Source organism: Eptesicus fuscus, chromosome 13, assembly GCF_027574615.1.
Source record: "Eptesicus fuscus isolate TK198812 chromosome 13, DD_ASM_mEF_20220401, whole genome shotgun sequence".
Taxonomy (NCBI): domain Eukaryota; kingdom Metazoa; phylum Chordata; class Mammalia; order Chiroptera; family Vespertilionidae; genus Eptesicus; species Eptesicus fuscus.
The window spans coordinates 51,477,165-51,495,994 of NC_072485.1; the positions used below are offsets into that span (position 1 = coordinate 51,477,165).

General features: G+C 40.4%; 1 protein-coding gene across 2 annotated transcripts; it reads right to left on the reverse strand.

Annotated features, from left to right (window-relative positions):
- Nucleotides 1–698: 698 nt before the first annotated feature.
- PSMA1 (proteasome 20S subunit alpha 1) lies at nt 699–13,341 on the reverse strand. Of its 2 annotated transcripts, XM_054725504.1 has the most exons (11): nt 13,255–13,341; nt 12,627–12,785; nt 11,679–11,723; nt 11,313–11,414; nt 11,084–11,187; nt 9,203–9,291; nt 8,540–8,610; nt 8,276–8,405; nt 7,035–7,114; nt 2,161–2,271; nt 699–1,080 (listed from the first exon to the last, which is right to left on the reverse strand). In XM_054725504.1, exons 2-11 carry the CDS (start codon nt 12,651–12,653, stop codon nt 1,024–1,026), a joined length of 816 nt encoding a protein of 271 aa, XP_054581479.1. In that variant the 5' UTR covers nt 12,654–12,785; nt 13,255–13,341; the 3' UTR covers nt 699–1,023. The 2 variants fall into 2 exon arrangements, with proteins under 2 accessions (XP_054581479.1, XP_028015594.1); XM_028159793.2 differs by lacking the exon at nt 12,627–12,785 and having other exon boundaries at nt 13,255–13,340.
- Nucleotides 13,342–18,830: the final 5,489 nt, after the last annotated feature.

The following is an 18,830-nucleotide window of genomic DNA, read 5'->3' on the forward strand; positions in this document are numbered from 1 at the left end:
CGATGAGAGAGAAACATCGATCAGCTGCCTCCTGCACACCCCCTACCGGGGATGTGCCCGCAACCAAGGTACATGCCCTTGACCGGAATCGAACCTGGGACCCTTGAGTCCGCAGGCCGACGCTCTATCCACTGAGCCAAACCGGTTTCGGCCAAAGTATTTTCTTAATTAGGGCTAAATAACTTGTCCAAAGCCAATAGCAGCTAATTAGTCAAATTAGGTCTAAAGTCCAAGTTCCCTCCAGAAAGATATGAATCTTAAAAGATAAAAATTGTTTTGCAGTACTGTTTCTTGCTACATAGCTCACAGGATAATGGAAGGCAGACTAGAGATTATGCCAGAATGTGGCTGGGGAGGGATAAGCAGAAATGAAGGTTTCAGATTAAAATTTCCCTTTTGTTACTGTTGCAAAAAATTCCCTCCATGAGACCAGAGGTATCACTACTGCCATCTGTTGGTTGGAAAAAAACCCACACCACTTACCTGTGAATATTCTAAACCAAACCTCCATGAATTCTCATGCAGCCAGTCCATACACTGGGAAATTGGTTTAAGGCTGTGATAGATAATAGGTATTATTTTCCCCCACCACTAAAAATAAGACAATTTATTTTACAAACATGGTAAATGACTACATGTAATCTCAGACTACTATTTATATAGTTGAAACTATTTAAAAAACAAACAAAAAACCAATATACCAGATGAAACAATTTTATTTCACAGTTGTATTTAAAACCAGAAAGACACTATGTTCTTCATATAAAAACATTAGTAAAGGCAACTGTACTTTCTAGAAAATGATTATATAGACCCTCTCCAAAAAAAAAAAAAAAAAAAAAAAGCATTCCATTATATGGTTTCAGTGAAGCTGCTTGCAATTCCTCACATCTGGACTGATTCCTAAAACATACCATTCCACCACTGCACCTTTTGGTTAAAAGTAATAGATTTCTGTCATCAGTACATGTTCCTGCATTCTTACACATTTGCTAATACAAATATGGACTGGGGGATTATCACTTAATGCTCCATTGGTTCATCAGCCTTTTCTGCAGGTTCATCAGCAGGTTGAGCAGGCTTAAGAGGAAGAAAAAAGAAAATATGCAATATTACATTATAAAGAAATCTATGAGAAAAAGGGGTTAGGATGTTTTGTTTTAGTTCATTGTCCTGTTGAAATTTCTAGACAAAGGTTATTGTTTTTTAAATAGATATAGTGTTATAATTCTGAAAACCTAAGCATCATTGAACAATTCTAGCATTTTATCATACTTTATCTTGCTCAAGAATAAAAAGCCTTCCAACAGCAGTTTCAATAATGCAAATCTTGCTTCTCCAAATACCAACAATACCCTTTTCAAATTGAAAAGAAACTAATGCTGTAGAAGAAATTTCTGAACAGGACACTTTATTTTCAATAGCAAATAAAGCATATATAAATAGCAAATGTGCATTCTAAATATCCAATATAAAAGACCAACATTTAATATGAGATTCACCAACACGTCTTGATCCTTTCTCAGTATTTGTGAAGAGCTAACTTAGTTTCCAAAGCTGGCCCCCAGTTAATCTCTGTTCCCACTACTATGGACTCCTGGCTGGCCCTATGACTTGCTTTAGTCAACAAAATGTGCTGAAGTAATGCTGTGCCAGTCCTGGGCCTCAGTCTTAAGAATGCCTAGCAGCTTTTGAATTTTTGTAAACTCTGAGCTGCCACTCTGCTGAAGAGACCCTTGGGAAAGAAAGGCCCCAAGACTACATGGGCAGAGGCCCAGCCATTCCAGCAGAGGGCCCAGCCTTCTAACTGTCTCTGTAAGATACCTAGAAAGTGTGAGTAAAGACATGTAAGTAAAACCATCTTGGACAGACTGCAATGTGTTAGAGACCCAAGTGAGACCAGCAAAAGAACCATCTAGCTGAGTCCCAGTCAACCCACAGAATAGTGAGAAATATAAAATATATAACTAATCAACCCTTTTTGTGTTTATGGAGACCAATCCCCCCTCAGTATTTTACTTTACTCAGCTTAGTTTTCCTATTGCCATTTGAATTACGAGCTTATCTCAATAATTAAAGACAAAAATGGTAGATTTACACAGTTGTAGAAGGAAGTTTACTATAGAACTAAAGCTTCTTGTGTCACGATTAGTTATATACCTGTGCCTTTCTCTGTGGTCTTTCTTCAAGGCCTTCCAGGAATGGAGACACATCATCATCATCATAAATCGTAAACTCCAAGTCTTTACCAACAATTCCAATGGACACATTCTGAGAAGAGGAAAAGGTAAAAATTTAAAAATCGAGAGAATTTAGGTTGAAAAATGCTTTTGATAAAACTAGAGGCGTGATGCATGAAAATTCGTGCAAGAGTAGGCCTTCCTTCCCCTGGCTACCATTACCAGCTTCCCTCTGGCACTCGGGACCCAGGCTTCCCTCCAGCTGGCCCCAGGCACCCGGAACCGGGGCTGGCTTCCCTCCGGCCCTGGCTTAGTCAGGAAGGACATCCAGTCTAATTAGCATATTATCCTTTTATTATTATAGATGTTGCGTGGGGGGGGGGGGCAGCGGGAGGGAAGTAGAATAAAAATTTATATAGCACTTAAATAAAACTTAACTAGTAAGCCCTTGTAATTTGCAATTTAAATACTCACTTTTGATAATCATGAATAAACCCAAAATTTGCACATTGGCTCATAATAGAAATGTGCTGCAGACAAGTGGGAGGGAGCAAAACACTTAGCTAGGAAGTAAGCCTAACTCCTAAGAAATAATCAAATTTATCTCTCATATAAGTTAAGACATGATGGTTCTTACCAAGGAAACAGTAAGTTTTGGGATCTAAAGAGCTGAATATAGTGGGGGCTTGCAACTATTTTCTACATGGAAAAGAGAGAGAGAAAAAAAAAAAGAGGGAGAGAAACATCAATGTGAGAGAGATACATTGATTGGCCCGCCTCTCGCATGCACGCTGACCAGAACTGAACCTGCAACCCAGGTATGTGCCCTGAACAGGAATCAAACCCGGGACCTTCCAGTGCATGGGATGATGCTCCAACCGAGCCACACTGGACAGGGCTCCTAATTTTTTTAAAAAAGAGTATTATTTTTACAACAGGAAAATTTATTTTAGAAAAAATTATGCAGGCTATAAAGTTTTCATATACATACTAAATAATTATCTAACCACTATAACAAAATGGATTTATAATATTCTGACTGATCTCACTTTAATAAATAATCATTAACTTCAAGGAGGCCTTTAATGGTTCCTGCATTGGGCTGTACAGGTCCCTAGATCATCCAATCTCCCATTCTCTTGGATAACTCTACCATTCCCCATTCTCCTTACAGATGAAAACCTTGCTATTTCACTGAGAAAATAAAAGCAAATTAAGAAGAGAACATTCACAAGCTCCCACAGAATCCACTCTTTCCTGTATCTGTGTCCCTACATTCTCTCCCTTCCTGTTACTGTGAATGAATCATCCAATTTCTTCTCTAAGATCTACCTTTCCACCTGTGTACTGTTCAAAGAAATTGGTCTAGCAGTTTTTCTCCAATTTCCCATACATATATGGTTCCTTTTATACTGAATTATTCTCATGCAGCAGACATGCTATCATTTCTCCCATCTTAAAAAACCAAAATAGCCTGGCTGGTATGGTTCATTTGGTTGAGCATCATCCCATGCACCAAGAGGTCACTGGTTCGATTCCAGATCAGGGCACATGCCCGGGGTTGTGGGCTTGATCCCCAGTAGGGGGCATGCAGGAGGCAGCCAATCGATGTTTCTCTTTCATCAATGTTTCTATCTCTCTCCCACTCTTAAAAAAATCAATAAAAAGGTTTTTTAAAAATACAAAATAACCAAACTACTTTTTTTCTCTTTTAGCCACCATCCCATTTCTCATACCCTTCAAAGAGCTGTCCATCAATTCCTCTTCTCCCATTCTGTCCTGATTCCATTCCTGTCAGGCTTTTGCCACACCATTAAGACTGTACACTCAAGTCTCCAGAGACATAACTGCTAACCTAATGATTAATTCTCAATCCACATCTTCCTTAATCTATTAGCAATTTTTCATTTCCTCCTCCTTGAAATAGTTTCTTCATTTGCTTTTAAGGATGCCTCTTTTTCCAATTTTTCCTCCTACCTCCCTGGCCATCTTTTTCAGACCTTTTTGCTAATACCTACTCACTTCTCAATCTCTAAAGGTTAGAGTGCCCTTCCCCAGTCTTCAAACCTCTTGTCTAACTATTCAATTCCTTTAGCAATCTCATCCAGTCCAGTCTCTAAAAGCCATCTATAATAATAAAAACGTAATATGCTAATTAGACCAGACATCCTTCCAGACGACTTTCTGGATAAAGCCTTTCTGGATGAAGCCGGCGGCCGGAGGGAAGCCCGGGTCCTGGTGCTAGAGGGAAGCCGGTGCCGGCAGGGGGAAGGAAGGCCTACTCTTGCATTGGGCCTCTAGTTTCTCTAAGATTTGTAACTCCAGGCTAAACCATTCTCCACCAAAATCCCGGGGATGCTCATCTGATAACTGCTTACTCTGTATAGCCAAATGGGCAAACAATAGGCATTCCAAATTTTATATGTCCTAAACTAACTTCCTGATTTCCCCCCACAACTTCTACCCCAAAACCTATTTCTTCCTCTTTTTTATCTATCTCAGTAAATCAAAAATACCTTTCTTTTACTGGGCCCCAAACTTTTAAGACATTCCCCCCGCCCATCTCACCCTCACAACCATATTGTTAGCAAACTTTTTAGCTATAATTTCAAAACATATCCAAAGTTGAACCCCTTCTCTTCATCTCAAACTCTATGACTCTGCCTAACCTGCAACTATCTCTCACCTGAATTACTGTAACAGTCTTAAAAATATTCTCACCCAAGCTCCCACTAGAATCTGTTCTCAAAATAGCAGCCAGAGTTGTTTAAAACCTAAATCAAATCATGGTGTTCCTCTGCTCAAACTCTAACAGCCTACTCATAGTATAATCCAAAGTACTTAACATAGGACATAGTCAATCCATTACCTAACTTCCTTTCTTCACTTCTTCTTGATCACTAACTCAAACACTATCAGCCTCCTTGTCTTCAATACTAGAAACATTCTGGACCCAAGGCCCTTGCACTTGCATTCCCTGGAATAAGCATGCTCTAGTCATGTGTATGGCTTACTCACTCACTTCCTTTAGATCTTTTCCTCAAGTTCCACTTTCTTTTTTGTTGTTTAAATATATTTTTATTGATTTCAGAGAGGAAGAGAGAGGGAGAGAAACATCAATGATGAGAATCATTGATCGGCTGCCTCCTACAAATCCCACCCTGGGGATTGAGCCCACAACCCAGGCATGTGCCCTGACCAGAAATTGAACCGTGACCTCCTGGTTCATAGGTTGACATTCAACCACTGAGCCACACCGGCTGGGCTCTTTCTTTCTTTTAAAATTGATTTTGAGAGATAAAGATTTGTTGTTCCACTTATTTATTCATTCATTGGTTGATTCTTACTAGCAGGGCACATTCCACTTTCTGAGTGAGGCCATCCTGGACACCTATTTTAAATTATACCCACCATACCTCCTTCCTACATCCAATTGGTAATTCTTTCTCCTCTTACCCTGTTTCATTGTTTCTATAGTGTTACCATCTATATACTACACTAGAGGCCCGGTGCACGAAATTCGTGCACGGAGGGGGGTTGTCCCTCAGCCCAGCCTGTACCCTCTCCAATCTGGGACCCCTCAAGGGATGTCCGACTGCCCGTTTAGGCCCGATCGGGCCTAAACGGGCAGTCGGACACTCCTCTCACAATCCAGGACTGCTGGCTCCCAACTGCTTGCCTGCCTGCCTTCCTGACTGCCCCTAACCGCTTCTGCCTGCCAGCCTGATCACCCCCTAACCACTCTGCTGCCAGCCTGTTTGCCCCCAACTTCCCTCCTCTGCCGGCCTGGTCACCCCTACTGCCCTCTCCTGCAGGGTTGATCACCTCCAACTGCCCTCCCTTGCAGGCTTGGTCCCTCTCAACTGCCCTCCCTTGCAGGCCGGGTGCCTCCCAACTGCCCTCTCCTGCTGGCCATCTTGTGGTGGCCATCTTGTGTCCATATGGGGGCAGGATCTTTGACCACACGGGGGCAGCTATATTGTGTGTTGCAGTGATGATCAATCTGCATATTACTCTTTTATTAGATAGGATAACTTACTTATGGGTACACTATCTCCCGCCACTTGGATATAGGTGTCATAAAAGCCAAGATGTTTTATTATCCTAATAAAATAATAAAATGGGTAATATGCAAATTGACCCTAATGGCAGAAAGACAAGAACAACTGCTCGACCAGTCACTAAGAGGCGCAGTGACCACCTCTTGGTCCCTTTCCTCGGCCAGCAGGCCTCCATCACCCAATGGCGAACATGGAACCAGGGGTGGGTGGCGAGGACATGGGCAGCACCAGGCCAAGGCCCCTGACATGCCATTCACCCCACACACAGAGGGCGACCCATGGCTGGGGCGGGAACGGCCAACTTCTCAGCCCTTCCCCACAGCCGGCAGGGTCTGATCACCCAATGGCGAACAGGGAACTGGGGGTGGGTGGCGGCAGGGCCAGCTGCTGGCAGCCAGAGAAGATGGCCCTGATCGCAGGCCCGGCCTAGGGACCGTATCCAGGCCCAAATTTCATGTGCCGGGCCTCTAGTGCTTACTATATTTTCAATGTTTAGTGCCTGCATGTGGGATGTGCTACATATATTTGTCAACTAAATTAGTAAGATACTCCCATCTACTGAAAGAATAAAGAACATTCTATACCAGACCTATTGGCTTTATAAAAAAAAAAAAAGTCAAAAATAATTTCAAAATCAGATCACTAAATGAAAAGCTTAAAAAAAAGAATGAGCCAAGGCAACCATCTCCCAAAATAAAGAACTGTAAGCATACACTCCTCTATTACTTAAATTTATGCAATTAATGATTAAACTGTAATGTTAATATCTACAATTGGAAAACATGGTATTTACCTTTGTAGTTAGGTCTTGTTCTGCCGGAAGTGTCTCTCTTAAAGCACGCAGACCATGCTTAACCAGTTCATTCAAATTGCCTATATATAATAAATTAACAATTATTTCTTAATTCCATTAAATATATCACAATAAAAACAGCCAAAAGTTTAATGTTTAGTCCTATAATCTTCTAGTAATGATAACATTGCTGATTATTGTTTTATTTAGTGAGGACACATGGTTTGTTACTGCATTTGACTTTTCCTTATGCTAAGCTAAATCAAAATACTGATTCACAAATGTAAAGCTCAAAGGCTTGTAGCAAAACTAGACAGAGACATCACAAGAGAATAAAACTACAGGTCAATTTGTCTTAAGAATATAGACACAAAAAAACTCAACAAAACACAGCAAACTGAATCTAGAAACATTTATATGTTTATATAAGCACTTATACATATAATTTATATTATACACTATGACCAAGAGAGATTTCTCCCAGAAATGCAAAGATGGTTTAACATTCAAAGTCAACTAGTGCAATATACCACAATAGAATGAAAGGGGAAACCCACATGATCACCTCAATAAACGATTTAAAAAGCATGTGTTAAAATTCAAGACCTTTGCATAAGCAAAGCACTTGAAAACCTGCCCTATCATCTCATATTTTTTACAATATATTTTTATTGATTTCAGAGAGGAAGGGAGAGGGAGAGAGAGATAGAAACATCAATGATGAGAGAGAATCATTGACCAGCTGTTTCCTGCATGGGGATCGAGCCCGAAATCCGGGCACGTGCCCGAGTGGAATTGAACCCAGGACCCTTCAGTCTGCAGTCGACACTCTATCCACTAAGCCAAACCAGCTAGGGCCATCTCACATCTTTTACCTTTCTTTCCTATAGCTACACTGAGTTTTTACATGTTTATGCAGAAATGTCTGTGTGGCTAAAAGTAAGAACAGAGCCTAGAAAGGTAACAGTTGCAAACAGTGTTGGGGGGCACACTTCAGAACAACTGAATCAAGTCTTCAAGGTTGGGGACACATATTTGTATTTAAAAAAGTCCTATTAGTGAATGTAACTACTGTGGTAGTTAGAAGGGCTAACAACTAGCATGTATAACAGAAATAATAAACACTTCACAGGCTTAATTTTTAAAAAAATTCTTACTGTAAGACTGGTAGTTTTCTTCATTTAGGAAGCTGTGTTAATTCATTATATAAAGACTGGAGGGGGCAAATAAAAATCACTTACACTCCATAAACTCAGACATATGTCTCTCCAAGTAAGTACGAGCTGATTGAGAACGGGCTCCAATGGACATAGCTCTGCAGTCAAAATAGTTAGCTGACGGACAGGTTTGGAAAATATGAGGGCCCATATCCTACAAATGGGGGGGGTGGGGGTGGGGAGGAGAAACACCACATAATTCATGATTTTCATTGAGCTAAAAATTAGAAAATTTCTAGTCAGTTTTTAAAAAATCATTAAAATGTAAAAAATACTCTGTGAACTTACATCGTAACCAGCAATAAGCAGTCCAACACCATATGGTCTTCGGCCATATCTTTGTGTTGGTATCTGGGTCTCTTAAACTAGTTAAAGAGCCTGTTCTAACAAGAAATAAAATACTATCTTTCTTTTCAGATTAAACATTATTAACAAAGAACTTTGATTTTTTTAATTTCTGCATAATCTACCATTGGAAAAAGAAAACAGAGCAATATTTCTCTGGCCTACTATTAAAAAAATGCTCAACTATCCACCAAAAAATGTTCAACTATTCACAAAATGTTTTCTTCTCATAAAGAGAATTTCATTTGTTTTGGATATAAGCAGTCAAGAATATTTTTAGGACATCCAGAACAAAAAAACAACAACAACGTTTAAATCTCCTCTTGGTTAGTTTTACTGAAATTAACTTATCTATGTCTGCAAAATATCAATTGCTTATAAGGGCTAATGATAGAGCAAACCAATTCCATATTTTAGAACCCATTCTTCCATAGTAAAAGTTCCCCTAATTCTCTTTCTAAATTTTAAACATTGTTATTGAAAACTAACCTTTTCCTGCAATATTACCTATGTTATACACTACAATATTTCTAAAAAATAACATAAAGGATTAACTATCAAAATTCTTTCAAGTTCATGTCCAAAATTCTAACGTAAAAAGGATACTGCTTCCAATTAGAGCTACGAGACGAGACACAGGAAGAGGTCTGTCAAATACAAATCTGGAATCCAAACACTCCTGGCGCATAAAATTACTAAAAAAGAAACAAGAAAAATTAGTAATTTCAAATCACAGAGTTATTCAAATCTAATTAAGTAGTTTGATTTCATTTTGCTTTCTTCCAAACACTTACATGGATTACATTCATATAAGTGAACCAGAAAGACATGGAAGGATGCGTTTTTATACCAAACTCTGGGGGTAGGGGAGTACATGAAGTTTAAAAACAACAACAACAAAAACCCTCACTCAACTAAAATATTCCTTTAGAAAACCTTTGTTTCAGGGCACTTTATAGAATAGAGAGAAGGCTGAGCGAGAGAAAAAGAACATTCTCTCTTCTCTTATCCTTCCCACTATCAAAAAGATTATCTTGAATTCTGTCTTTAGCCAGGAACAAGTTTACTGTTTTTTCTTGAAAACTAAAATTTCCCCAATAGAGCAATTGCAAAAAATAGAATCCATACTAAGATACTATTACTTGTTCCTGACTATTGAATCTCACCGCTAAATCTGACAAGATTCAAGCATGTCTGACATTGGGGAAAAGGGAATTCATGCCTAACTATAAAAGCCAAGAGGATAAACAACAGATATCTACCTTTCTTTCTGTGTTGCTTTGTCCAATTTGTGTGCATGTCACATCTGATGATTAAATGCTAACTGTAGGAACCAAGCTCTTTGCTCAGTACTTTATTTAAGTCCACTTCCCAAGGCTGTCTCAGACTGCATTGCCCCAATATTGCACGTACTAATCACATGTGACTACTGAGCACTTAAAAAGTAGATGGTCTATATTGAAATGTATCATAAGTACCAAATACACATGAAATTTCAAAGACTTAGTATAAAAAACAATGTATATCTCAGTAGTTTTTATACTGATTACATGTTGACATGACATTTTAGACAGATTGGGTTAAATAAAATGTTTGACAGTGAAATATATTTTACATTTTCAAGAACTGCCAGAAATCAATAATGTTGTCACTATAGAACAGATAGCTGGATAACTTACAAATCTTAAACATTAGCATTACTATTTCCCCTTAGTGGTTATATTCTTTCTTCCCTATTTAAGTCACAGACTTAAACATATTAGTTTTGGCTTATTACCTCCCATATCCCAATACACACACTCACATATTACCTGAAGGTACTGTTAAGTGCTCTACATATTAGGCTACTTAACAATAACCTTGAAAAAAATAATACTAAAAAAACTGCGAGTTTAAACAACTAGCCCAATCTCAGATACTAAGTGTATAGGCGGGAAGTAAACTCATTCTGTGTGATTTCAAAGCCCTAGCTCTTCATTTACATAATGCCTTTCAACTAGAAATAATTTTCATTTCCTTTGGACTCCCACAAACATCTACCTATTACTCTCCACTTTCTACCTTTCATTATAGATCTATATCTGATTCACCTGTGTATACTACGCAGTAAAAGTTTTTCAAAAAATAAATTCTGGTGTATTAAAGAAAGCAAGGGTAGTTCGGCTGTTTCTCAGAAATCAGACAAAAGTTGTCAAGCTCTTCTTAGACAAAACATCATCTCAAACAATATACCCTGAGTTACTAAGTTTCACATTATTCAGGGATTTCTCAAATGTGCTAATATGCTTAATTCTATTTGTTACTATTATAGGAATCAAGAAATGGAGTGCTTAATAACTGAGCCCAAATCCACTAAGGTATTCACAATCATAACTTATAAATACTCTGGTAGAGAACTCTCTAACATACCTTAACTTGTTCTTCTCTAGAAATGGAATCAATGATAAATCAAAAGGGATGTTGCTTGTTTTTCATGATCATACTCACCATAGCAGTCTAGCATCAGCAGTAAGTCCCGCAATTGAAATACCAATATGGTTGTCAACATGGAGAATTTTTTTCTGATGAGCGGCAAGCTCTGACTGTGCTCTCTAAATACAGACATTATAAAACATACAAACAAGTTTAAAATTTTATTATCTATACAGTGAAACTTATGCTTGATAGTTCTGTTTTTCTAAACGAGGAAGAAACACTTATTGCTTTACTTACTTACCTTCAATGCAACCAATACTGCATGGGTTTTTGATTTTAGACCAACTGTGGCTGAACCTTGTTTGACAGCTTCCATTGCATATTCAATTTGATGAATCCTGCCCTAAAGAAAAAAATAACAAAATATCTTAGAGTCATCTACAAGATTCTTTTATAAATTTAAAATTAGAGTTCCCAAATCTCAGGTGAGCATAGTTAAATCTCAAATGATTATTTTTAAACCAGAAAACCTACTTTAATGATAAATTTAGGGCCCAGGAATGTCCAGTTATTCTATTCCATTTTCTCACAGCCTACAATCTCTTGAATTTCTAAACATACTGCAGCCACCAAAAGCCACTTCATAGAAATTGTATAAAACATTTACCTGAGGGCTCCAAACAGTGACATCATTGTCATACTGGTTGCGAAACTGAAAGTAAAAGAAAATAGACCTATTAATATAAGAACATTACAAATCCCAACTCTTAACTAGCTCTATTATTAAAGAAAAAAATGTTTTCCTGTCCAGCTGGTGTGGCTCAGTGGTTGAGCACTGACCTATGAACCAGAAGGTCACGGTTCCATTGCCAGCCAGGCACATGCTGGGATTGCAGGCTCAATCCCAGTGTGGGGCATGCAGGAGGCAGCTGATCAATGACTCTCTCTCAACATTGATGTTTCTATCTCTCTCCCCCCCTTAATCTCTGAAATCAATAAAAATATATTTTTAAAAAAGTTTTCCCATCTGTTCCCATTCAACATTAATACAATGCTGTTAATACAATCTTATTGTAAGATTACTACTGTATGTACTTAGTTGCAAGCCAATTCTACATATACCATGAGCTAGTGGGGGAGGGAGGAAGCAGATCTAGATGGGTCCTATCTTCCCAACTTCCAATCCTACCAAAGACCATAGCACTCCTTTTGGGTTCAGTCAATTACATAAGTTCATGTGTGTCAACTTTCCTTCATATCTTTGCTTATGTTCTTCCCTTATACCAGCTTTAATAAATAATCAAAAGCATGCCTTTTTGAAAATTTAGCTCAAAGGTCTCTCTCTTGAAGTTTCTCCATCTTTTCTTCCAACATTCCCCCAACACATACTCCCACCAGTTCTTTACCCCACATCCTTTCTTCCTTATATTATGATTAGGGGCATGTCTATTTTATCTTTGAATGCTCACCATACTTAAAACAGTGCCTTGTAGGTACAGACATTCATATTGAATGAATAAACACAAAAATGTCCTCAGGAAGGTAGCAGTGGACACAAATAGCTACAGCGACAGAACCATGACTGCTTTAATGACGGTATTAAAAGGAAGTCTACCAGAACAGTCCTTGAGAGAATAATCATGCGGGTGAACAGGTTGAATACTGGAAGCCCTGAGACCCATGTTGTAATCCTGATAACATCACATCTCCTCTCAGCCTTGGTTTACTCGTCTGTAAAACTAGGTGACTGAAAATGGCTTTTCCTCCTGGAGTTCTAGGGGAGAGGGCAATTAGATGGACACAGCAGGAAAATGCACGCGGTACCGGAACCCAAACCCTGGGGTCAAGTCCGCAATCGCAGTACCAGGAGGCCTCCAACTCAAATCCCTGTTTTCTCCTCCCTTTCCCCCCCACGCAGAGCACGAGGGATCACTCAGTACTGCCAAGTGTCTACTACACTGAGAGAATGTGAAGGGCGAACTAGGCTAGTTCACGGAGGAAGTAGCGTCTGAGGCCCGGCCGAAAGTGAAACAAACCCGGGATAAAGGCCGCCCCGACTCCCGACCGCCCCTCTCCCGGCCAGGCCGGAGATGCTGAATCACTGCCCGAACCCTCGCGTCGTCTCTGGTTTCCGCGCCCCGTGGACCCCGGCCCCTCTTAAGGATTGACTGGAGACGCGGCTCGCCACCGGCCAGTTAGCGGACCTCTGCCCCAACCCTGCCCAGGCTTGGAATCCAACGCACCATGGTTCCGACGCGGCCCTGGCTGCCCGCTCCTCCTGCAAAGCTGCCGATCCGGGAGCGCTGCCGAAACTACCGCTCGGCGATCTGCAGGGAAGCCTACGTCATTTTGACGGCAGAGGCGCAGGGCCGAGCATTCTATCCCAGAGACATCGATCGGCTCCCAACGCTCCCCCGCCCTCGGGGCGCTGACGTTCGGAGGTGGGCGGGGCCTCGGAGAAGGCGGCCCTGAGATTGGCGGGAAATCCCGGGCCAGCGTGTCCGCGGCTCCCCGAAGAGCTGCTGGGCGGCCAGGACCAAGTTACGCTTCCTCCATCCTCGCGATTTACCTGTGTGTTGCAGATACCCTCCAGTTTCTCACTGGCCCGGCCGGATGCCCCTGACATCGCTCGGGAAGACCGCTGCGACTCGGGTGATGGAGAGTGCAGCTCAACCTCTCAGTTTACCATCCACAGAGAGTTGGTGGGTTGCGTGACTGGGAGAAGAACGAGACTGCCACGAGAAAGGCCACAAAATAATGGCCCGTCTTCTGGGCCAACCGTAATCCTCTGACTGGAGTATGTTGTCTGTGTACATGCTTTCCTGTCCACGTTGGAATCCAAAAGGAGAACTTATCTGTCAAGGCCCGTTGTCATTGGTCATCGTCATTATTATTGGTTTCCTCCCATCAGACTGAACTTTTTGAGGGCATTAATGTCTTTCTGTGCGCTCACCCCCCCACCCCCCCCCCCCACCGCAAACCAAGCCTGGTTCCTGATTGATGAGGTCACTGAGAAAAAAATGGACACTTTCTTCAGAAATACGTATTTTCTCTTTTGAGAGCATTAATAAGTCTCTAAGATTAAATAGTTGAGGACACTGCAAGCAGTTGGCAACCTAACATCTACCGACTGCCAACGATGACTTATTTTCTTTATAATGAAGAAAGGATGAGTACCTAGACTCAGGTAAGAGTTGGAAGGATCCTTAAGGAGGTCTGGCTGGTATGGCTCAGTGGTTGAGTATCCACCTATGAACCAGGAGGTCATGGTTCGATTCCCAGTAGATCCCCAGCGTGGTGTGTGCAGGAGGCAGCTGATCAATGATTCTCTCTCATCATTGATGTTTCTCTCTCTCCCTTCCTCTCTGAAATCAATAAAAATATATTTTAAAAAAAGGAAAGGATCCTTAGGATGTGAGCTTTGAAGATGAAGTAACACTCAGATCACTTAAGTGATTTGTTCAAGTTTGGGACAATTGAGTATCACTCTTTTTAAACACTTTCACATATATTTTGGACATTTTTCCATGTTAAACATTTTCCAGGTTAAACACAGCTTCCTAGTATTTCGCCTTATGTCCATATATTTTATTTACCGAAGTCCCTATTTAATATTTAAGTACCCCTTCTCGCAAGCAACTTATTTATGAGCTGTTTGATATATTTTTTTCGTGTACATCTCTGTTCCCTTCTTTAGAATCCTGTATAATAAAAGCTTAATATGCAAATCGACCAAACAACCGAACAGCAGAACGGCCACCCAGATGACCATCTGGATGACCATCTGGGACCACGCTATGACACCCACTGGCATCAGGCCAGCCAAGGCGGGTGTGATGCAATTGATTGGGGGCCTGGCTATCATCCCATGATCGACCCGCAGAAGGAGGCCCAGGCCACTGACCAATGGGCTACAGCGGGTGGGCAGGGCCTCCCTCTATGGGAAGCCTGGGTCCCGGGTGCCAGAGGGAAGCCAATGCTGGCAGCCAGGGGAAGGAAGGCCTACTCTTGCACGAATTTCGTGCATCGGGCCTCTAGTAAATTCATAAAAATGGAATTGCAGAGTCAAATGAAATGGATATTTCTAAGGCTTCTGATAAAAAGTGCTCATTGCCCTCCAGAAATGTTTTACCAATTTACTCTGAACAATAGTATATGAGTGTCCTCCTCATTAAATTCAACAATATTAGTTGTCATTTTTTAAAAATCACTGTTAATTTAGTGGATTAAAATAACAGATTTAAATTAACAGATTTTTCTCTTTTGTTTCTCCAGCACCTAGCACAATGCCTGGCACATACTAACTGCTTAATGAGTATTACTGAATGAATAGTACACTTAAAAAGTATGGCCGTCTTTTCTTTTTTGGAAATTGTGCATTCTTTTTTGTTTGTTTGTTTGTTTTTAAATATATTTTTATTGATTTCAGAGAGGGAGAGAGAGATAGAAACATCAATGATGAGAGAGAATCATTCATCGGCTGCCTCCTGCACTCCCCCTACTGGGAATCGAGCCCACAACCCGGGCACATGCCCTTGACCGGAATCAAACCTGGGACCTTTCAGTCCACAGGCCGACACTCTATCCACTGAGCCAAACTGGCTAGGACGGCCATCTTTTCTTATACATAAGTAATGATCTGTATTGTTTTCAACAGTTGCATAGTATTCCCTTGTGTAGAAATCTAATAAATTACTTAATTATGGGTGGTAATTAGATTATTTCCAAGTCTCCACTATTATAAAAATACTATATAATGAGTATTTTAATCCATACATTGCATGGTACCAAAGATGGATATCTAAAACTTGTTGTTTTTAGTACTCTTCTAGTAGAATTTTTAAATTTGAAAATATTTACAGTAAAATTGTAGAATTGCTTGCACTTTAATGTGACCATGCTAGATATTCTCTGTTACCTCTATGTATCTACTTCACCCTTTATGGATTACAGCAGCAATGTCCCTTCCTCTCTGGCTTCTGGTTAAGCTCAGCTGATAGAGGGTGCCAACAGGAGATCAGAAGGCAGTAGGAGATAAAGTATTTATTACCCCTTCTCTCTCCATGTTGGCACCAGGTTGGCAGTGGTACGGCATCATCTCTTGCTATTTTCCTACCCACATTCTGATTATACTCCCTTCAGTAGCCCCTTTTGAGTGTGCCATCTGTTTCTTGCTGGCACTCTGACGGATACAATAATATTTTATATTTTTACAGGGTGCAGGTGGTCTATAATACTTTTTTTTTAATATGAGAAAAACCTGTTACCTTTTCTTGATGTTTAGTGTATATTATGCTTCTAGGAACAATATTAGTAGGTCTAAAACAGCTGGAAAATAGAACCCTAAGATTATGATATATGCCCTTCCCTGTTTTGTACCTGCTCAGATATCTAAGAAAAAAATCATTTTGCAGTTGTTCTTATAATTCTTTTCAATTATAAAAGGAATATACATTTATTTATTTTTTCAAATGCACCGTATGAGGAATAATCCCGTCATCCAATAGGTAGAGGAAATCACAGTTAAAATTTTAGTGATTTTTTTTTCCCTTACAACAATATCTCCTTAAAGAATGGAAGGAAATTATCCTGAGAACATATTTTCCAGTATTTATAATTTGTAATATATTGTCTGTATATACATTGTGGGTGAGACTCCTACTCCATAGAAAGAAAGACTGCATTTCTTTATATCAACTTGAATCTAACCCTGAGCTACCATCGTGCCATGCTGGTGGAAACTAAATCTTTATTATTATTGAGCATTTCCTCTCCATATAGGATTGTACAAAGTTACTAGGGCCATAATTGTTGTGGAAATATCTGGGATTACCTCAAATTATTTGATCACCTTTACACATTGATTTACTGCTGAAATTCCCTTTTATGTGCCATCTTCCCTTCAGGTCTGATGACTCCAATATTCCTTTCCCATCATTGGAATTCAACAGTCTGGAATCAAGTGAGTGAATCTGGCAGCCCCTGCACCCAGGTGCAGCCTTCATCTCTGGGGTTGTGCCACCATCCTCTGCTCTGTCACAGAGCTAAACAGAAGTCTTAGCTGTTCACTTAACCAATGGGCTACTGACTTCTAAACCTCTCTTCTACCTTACCCTTAAAGGCATTCCTCTCATTTCAGAAGACAAGGAGAGCTTATGTTGTCTCCAAGCAGCTTTTGATTTTTGCCTTATAAAAACCTGAGATCCAGATACCTGCTTGGATGGGGGCGAGGGGCAGGGGAATAGGAGAACACGTAGAATTAATATCTCAACAAAATAAACTGCCACAAAAAAATTGTATCAAATTATATATGCTTATTTTAATCTACTCTTTAATTTAAACATTATGCCACAAATGTTTCTTCATGTCACATGCTTTTAAATGTCTGCATAATAGTAAGGTATTCCATCATATAAGTGGATCATAATTTATTTAACTAACATTTGATAGCCTTTAGATAGCTCACTCTAGTCTAAAGCTAGCCTTGTTTGTATCCACTCCCACCTTATTCCCTCACTGTGTGTGACCAAAAGAGAGGCCTGTACAAAAGCTATTGGCATACTTAAGTTGTTTAGAAATATTTTTCCAGAAATTAAGCAATTGTTACAGAATGTCATCTAGATAGTTGAGTAATAATGAATATTACATGTCCATGTGAAAATTTTAACTTGGCTCTTCTTAGAATGTATTTTTATTTAATTTTTAAAAATCCAGAAGTAACAAACAATAGCCTCTAAATGATAGAAGCAGTGCTGCTTTTCTGGCTTATTCTTCCTGCAAAATACCCTTATTTATCAATTTTGTAACTACTGTATAAGAATCAGGGTGTACCCTGGGCCAACTCATGCTTAAAGGAATGAAAGCCACTAAAACCCCAGGAGACCAAATGTCTCGTCTGTTGGTCCAAAAGTGAAGCTTTGATATAAGAGCCACTTTGAAGAGAGTCCAGCCAACCAAATTTAATTCAGAGCCACCAATATATGCGTAGAAGGAAATCATGAACAGGATATACTTTAGAGTTAGATAATTCTCATTCATTCAACAAATATTTATTAACCACCTTACTATATGCCAAGCATTATTACTAAGATATGCTAAGAATACCTCAGTAAACAAAACAGACAAAAATTCCCAAAGAAGATTATTATTGGATGAAATCAGAGAGGAAATGGGCTGGAGAGGGGGTGCAGGTAGTATAGGGCCTTTAGGTCACTGTGACTCTGAGTGAGATAGAAAGCCACTAGAGGGTTCTAAAACGAGAAATGTCCCGACCGATATTTTTAAAGGATTATCTTGAGGTAGATAATCCTTTAAAAATGGATTAAAGAGGAGAAACCAAGATGGCGGCATAGGTTAAACACCTAACCTGCAGCCGGGCACAACAATTTCAAAGGCACAACTAGAGGTCAGAACGGACATCGTCCAGAACCACAGGAGAGCTGGCGGACTGAAATGCCCACAGCTGGGGGGAAGGAGAAGGCCACGGGGACAATCGGGGGAGCCGTAAAAGCCTGAGGTATGGAGAAACGGGCGGAGACACAAGCACGCGCGCCTGCGGGGAGGATGGAGCCGGAGAGGAAGGGGCGGCTGACGGCCTGGCCGGTGTTCACTGGCAGGAAGGAGATAAAGGCTCCGGATTGCGCTAAGCGCCGGCTCCGACTGCACTGAGCGCCAGTTCCGGGCGAAACCCTGGGAAGCCAGGCGCAGGCTGGGGGAATGAATCTGGGCTGTGGGGCGCAGGCACAGAGGAGCGGCGGAAGGCAGAGCTCCAGAGGCGCGCACGGGAAGGGGCGCAAAGGACGGACTGTTGCCTGCGCCA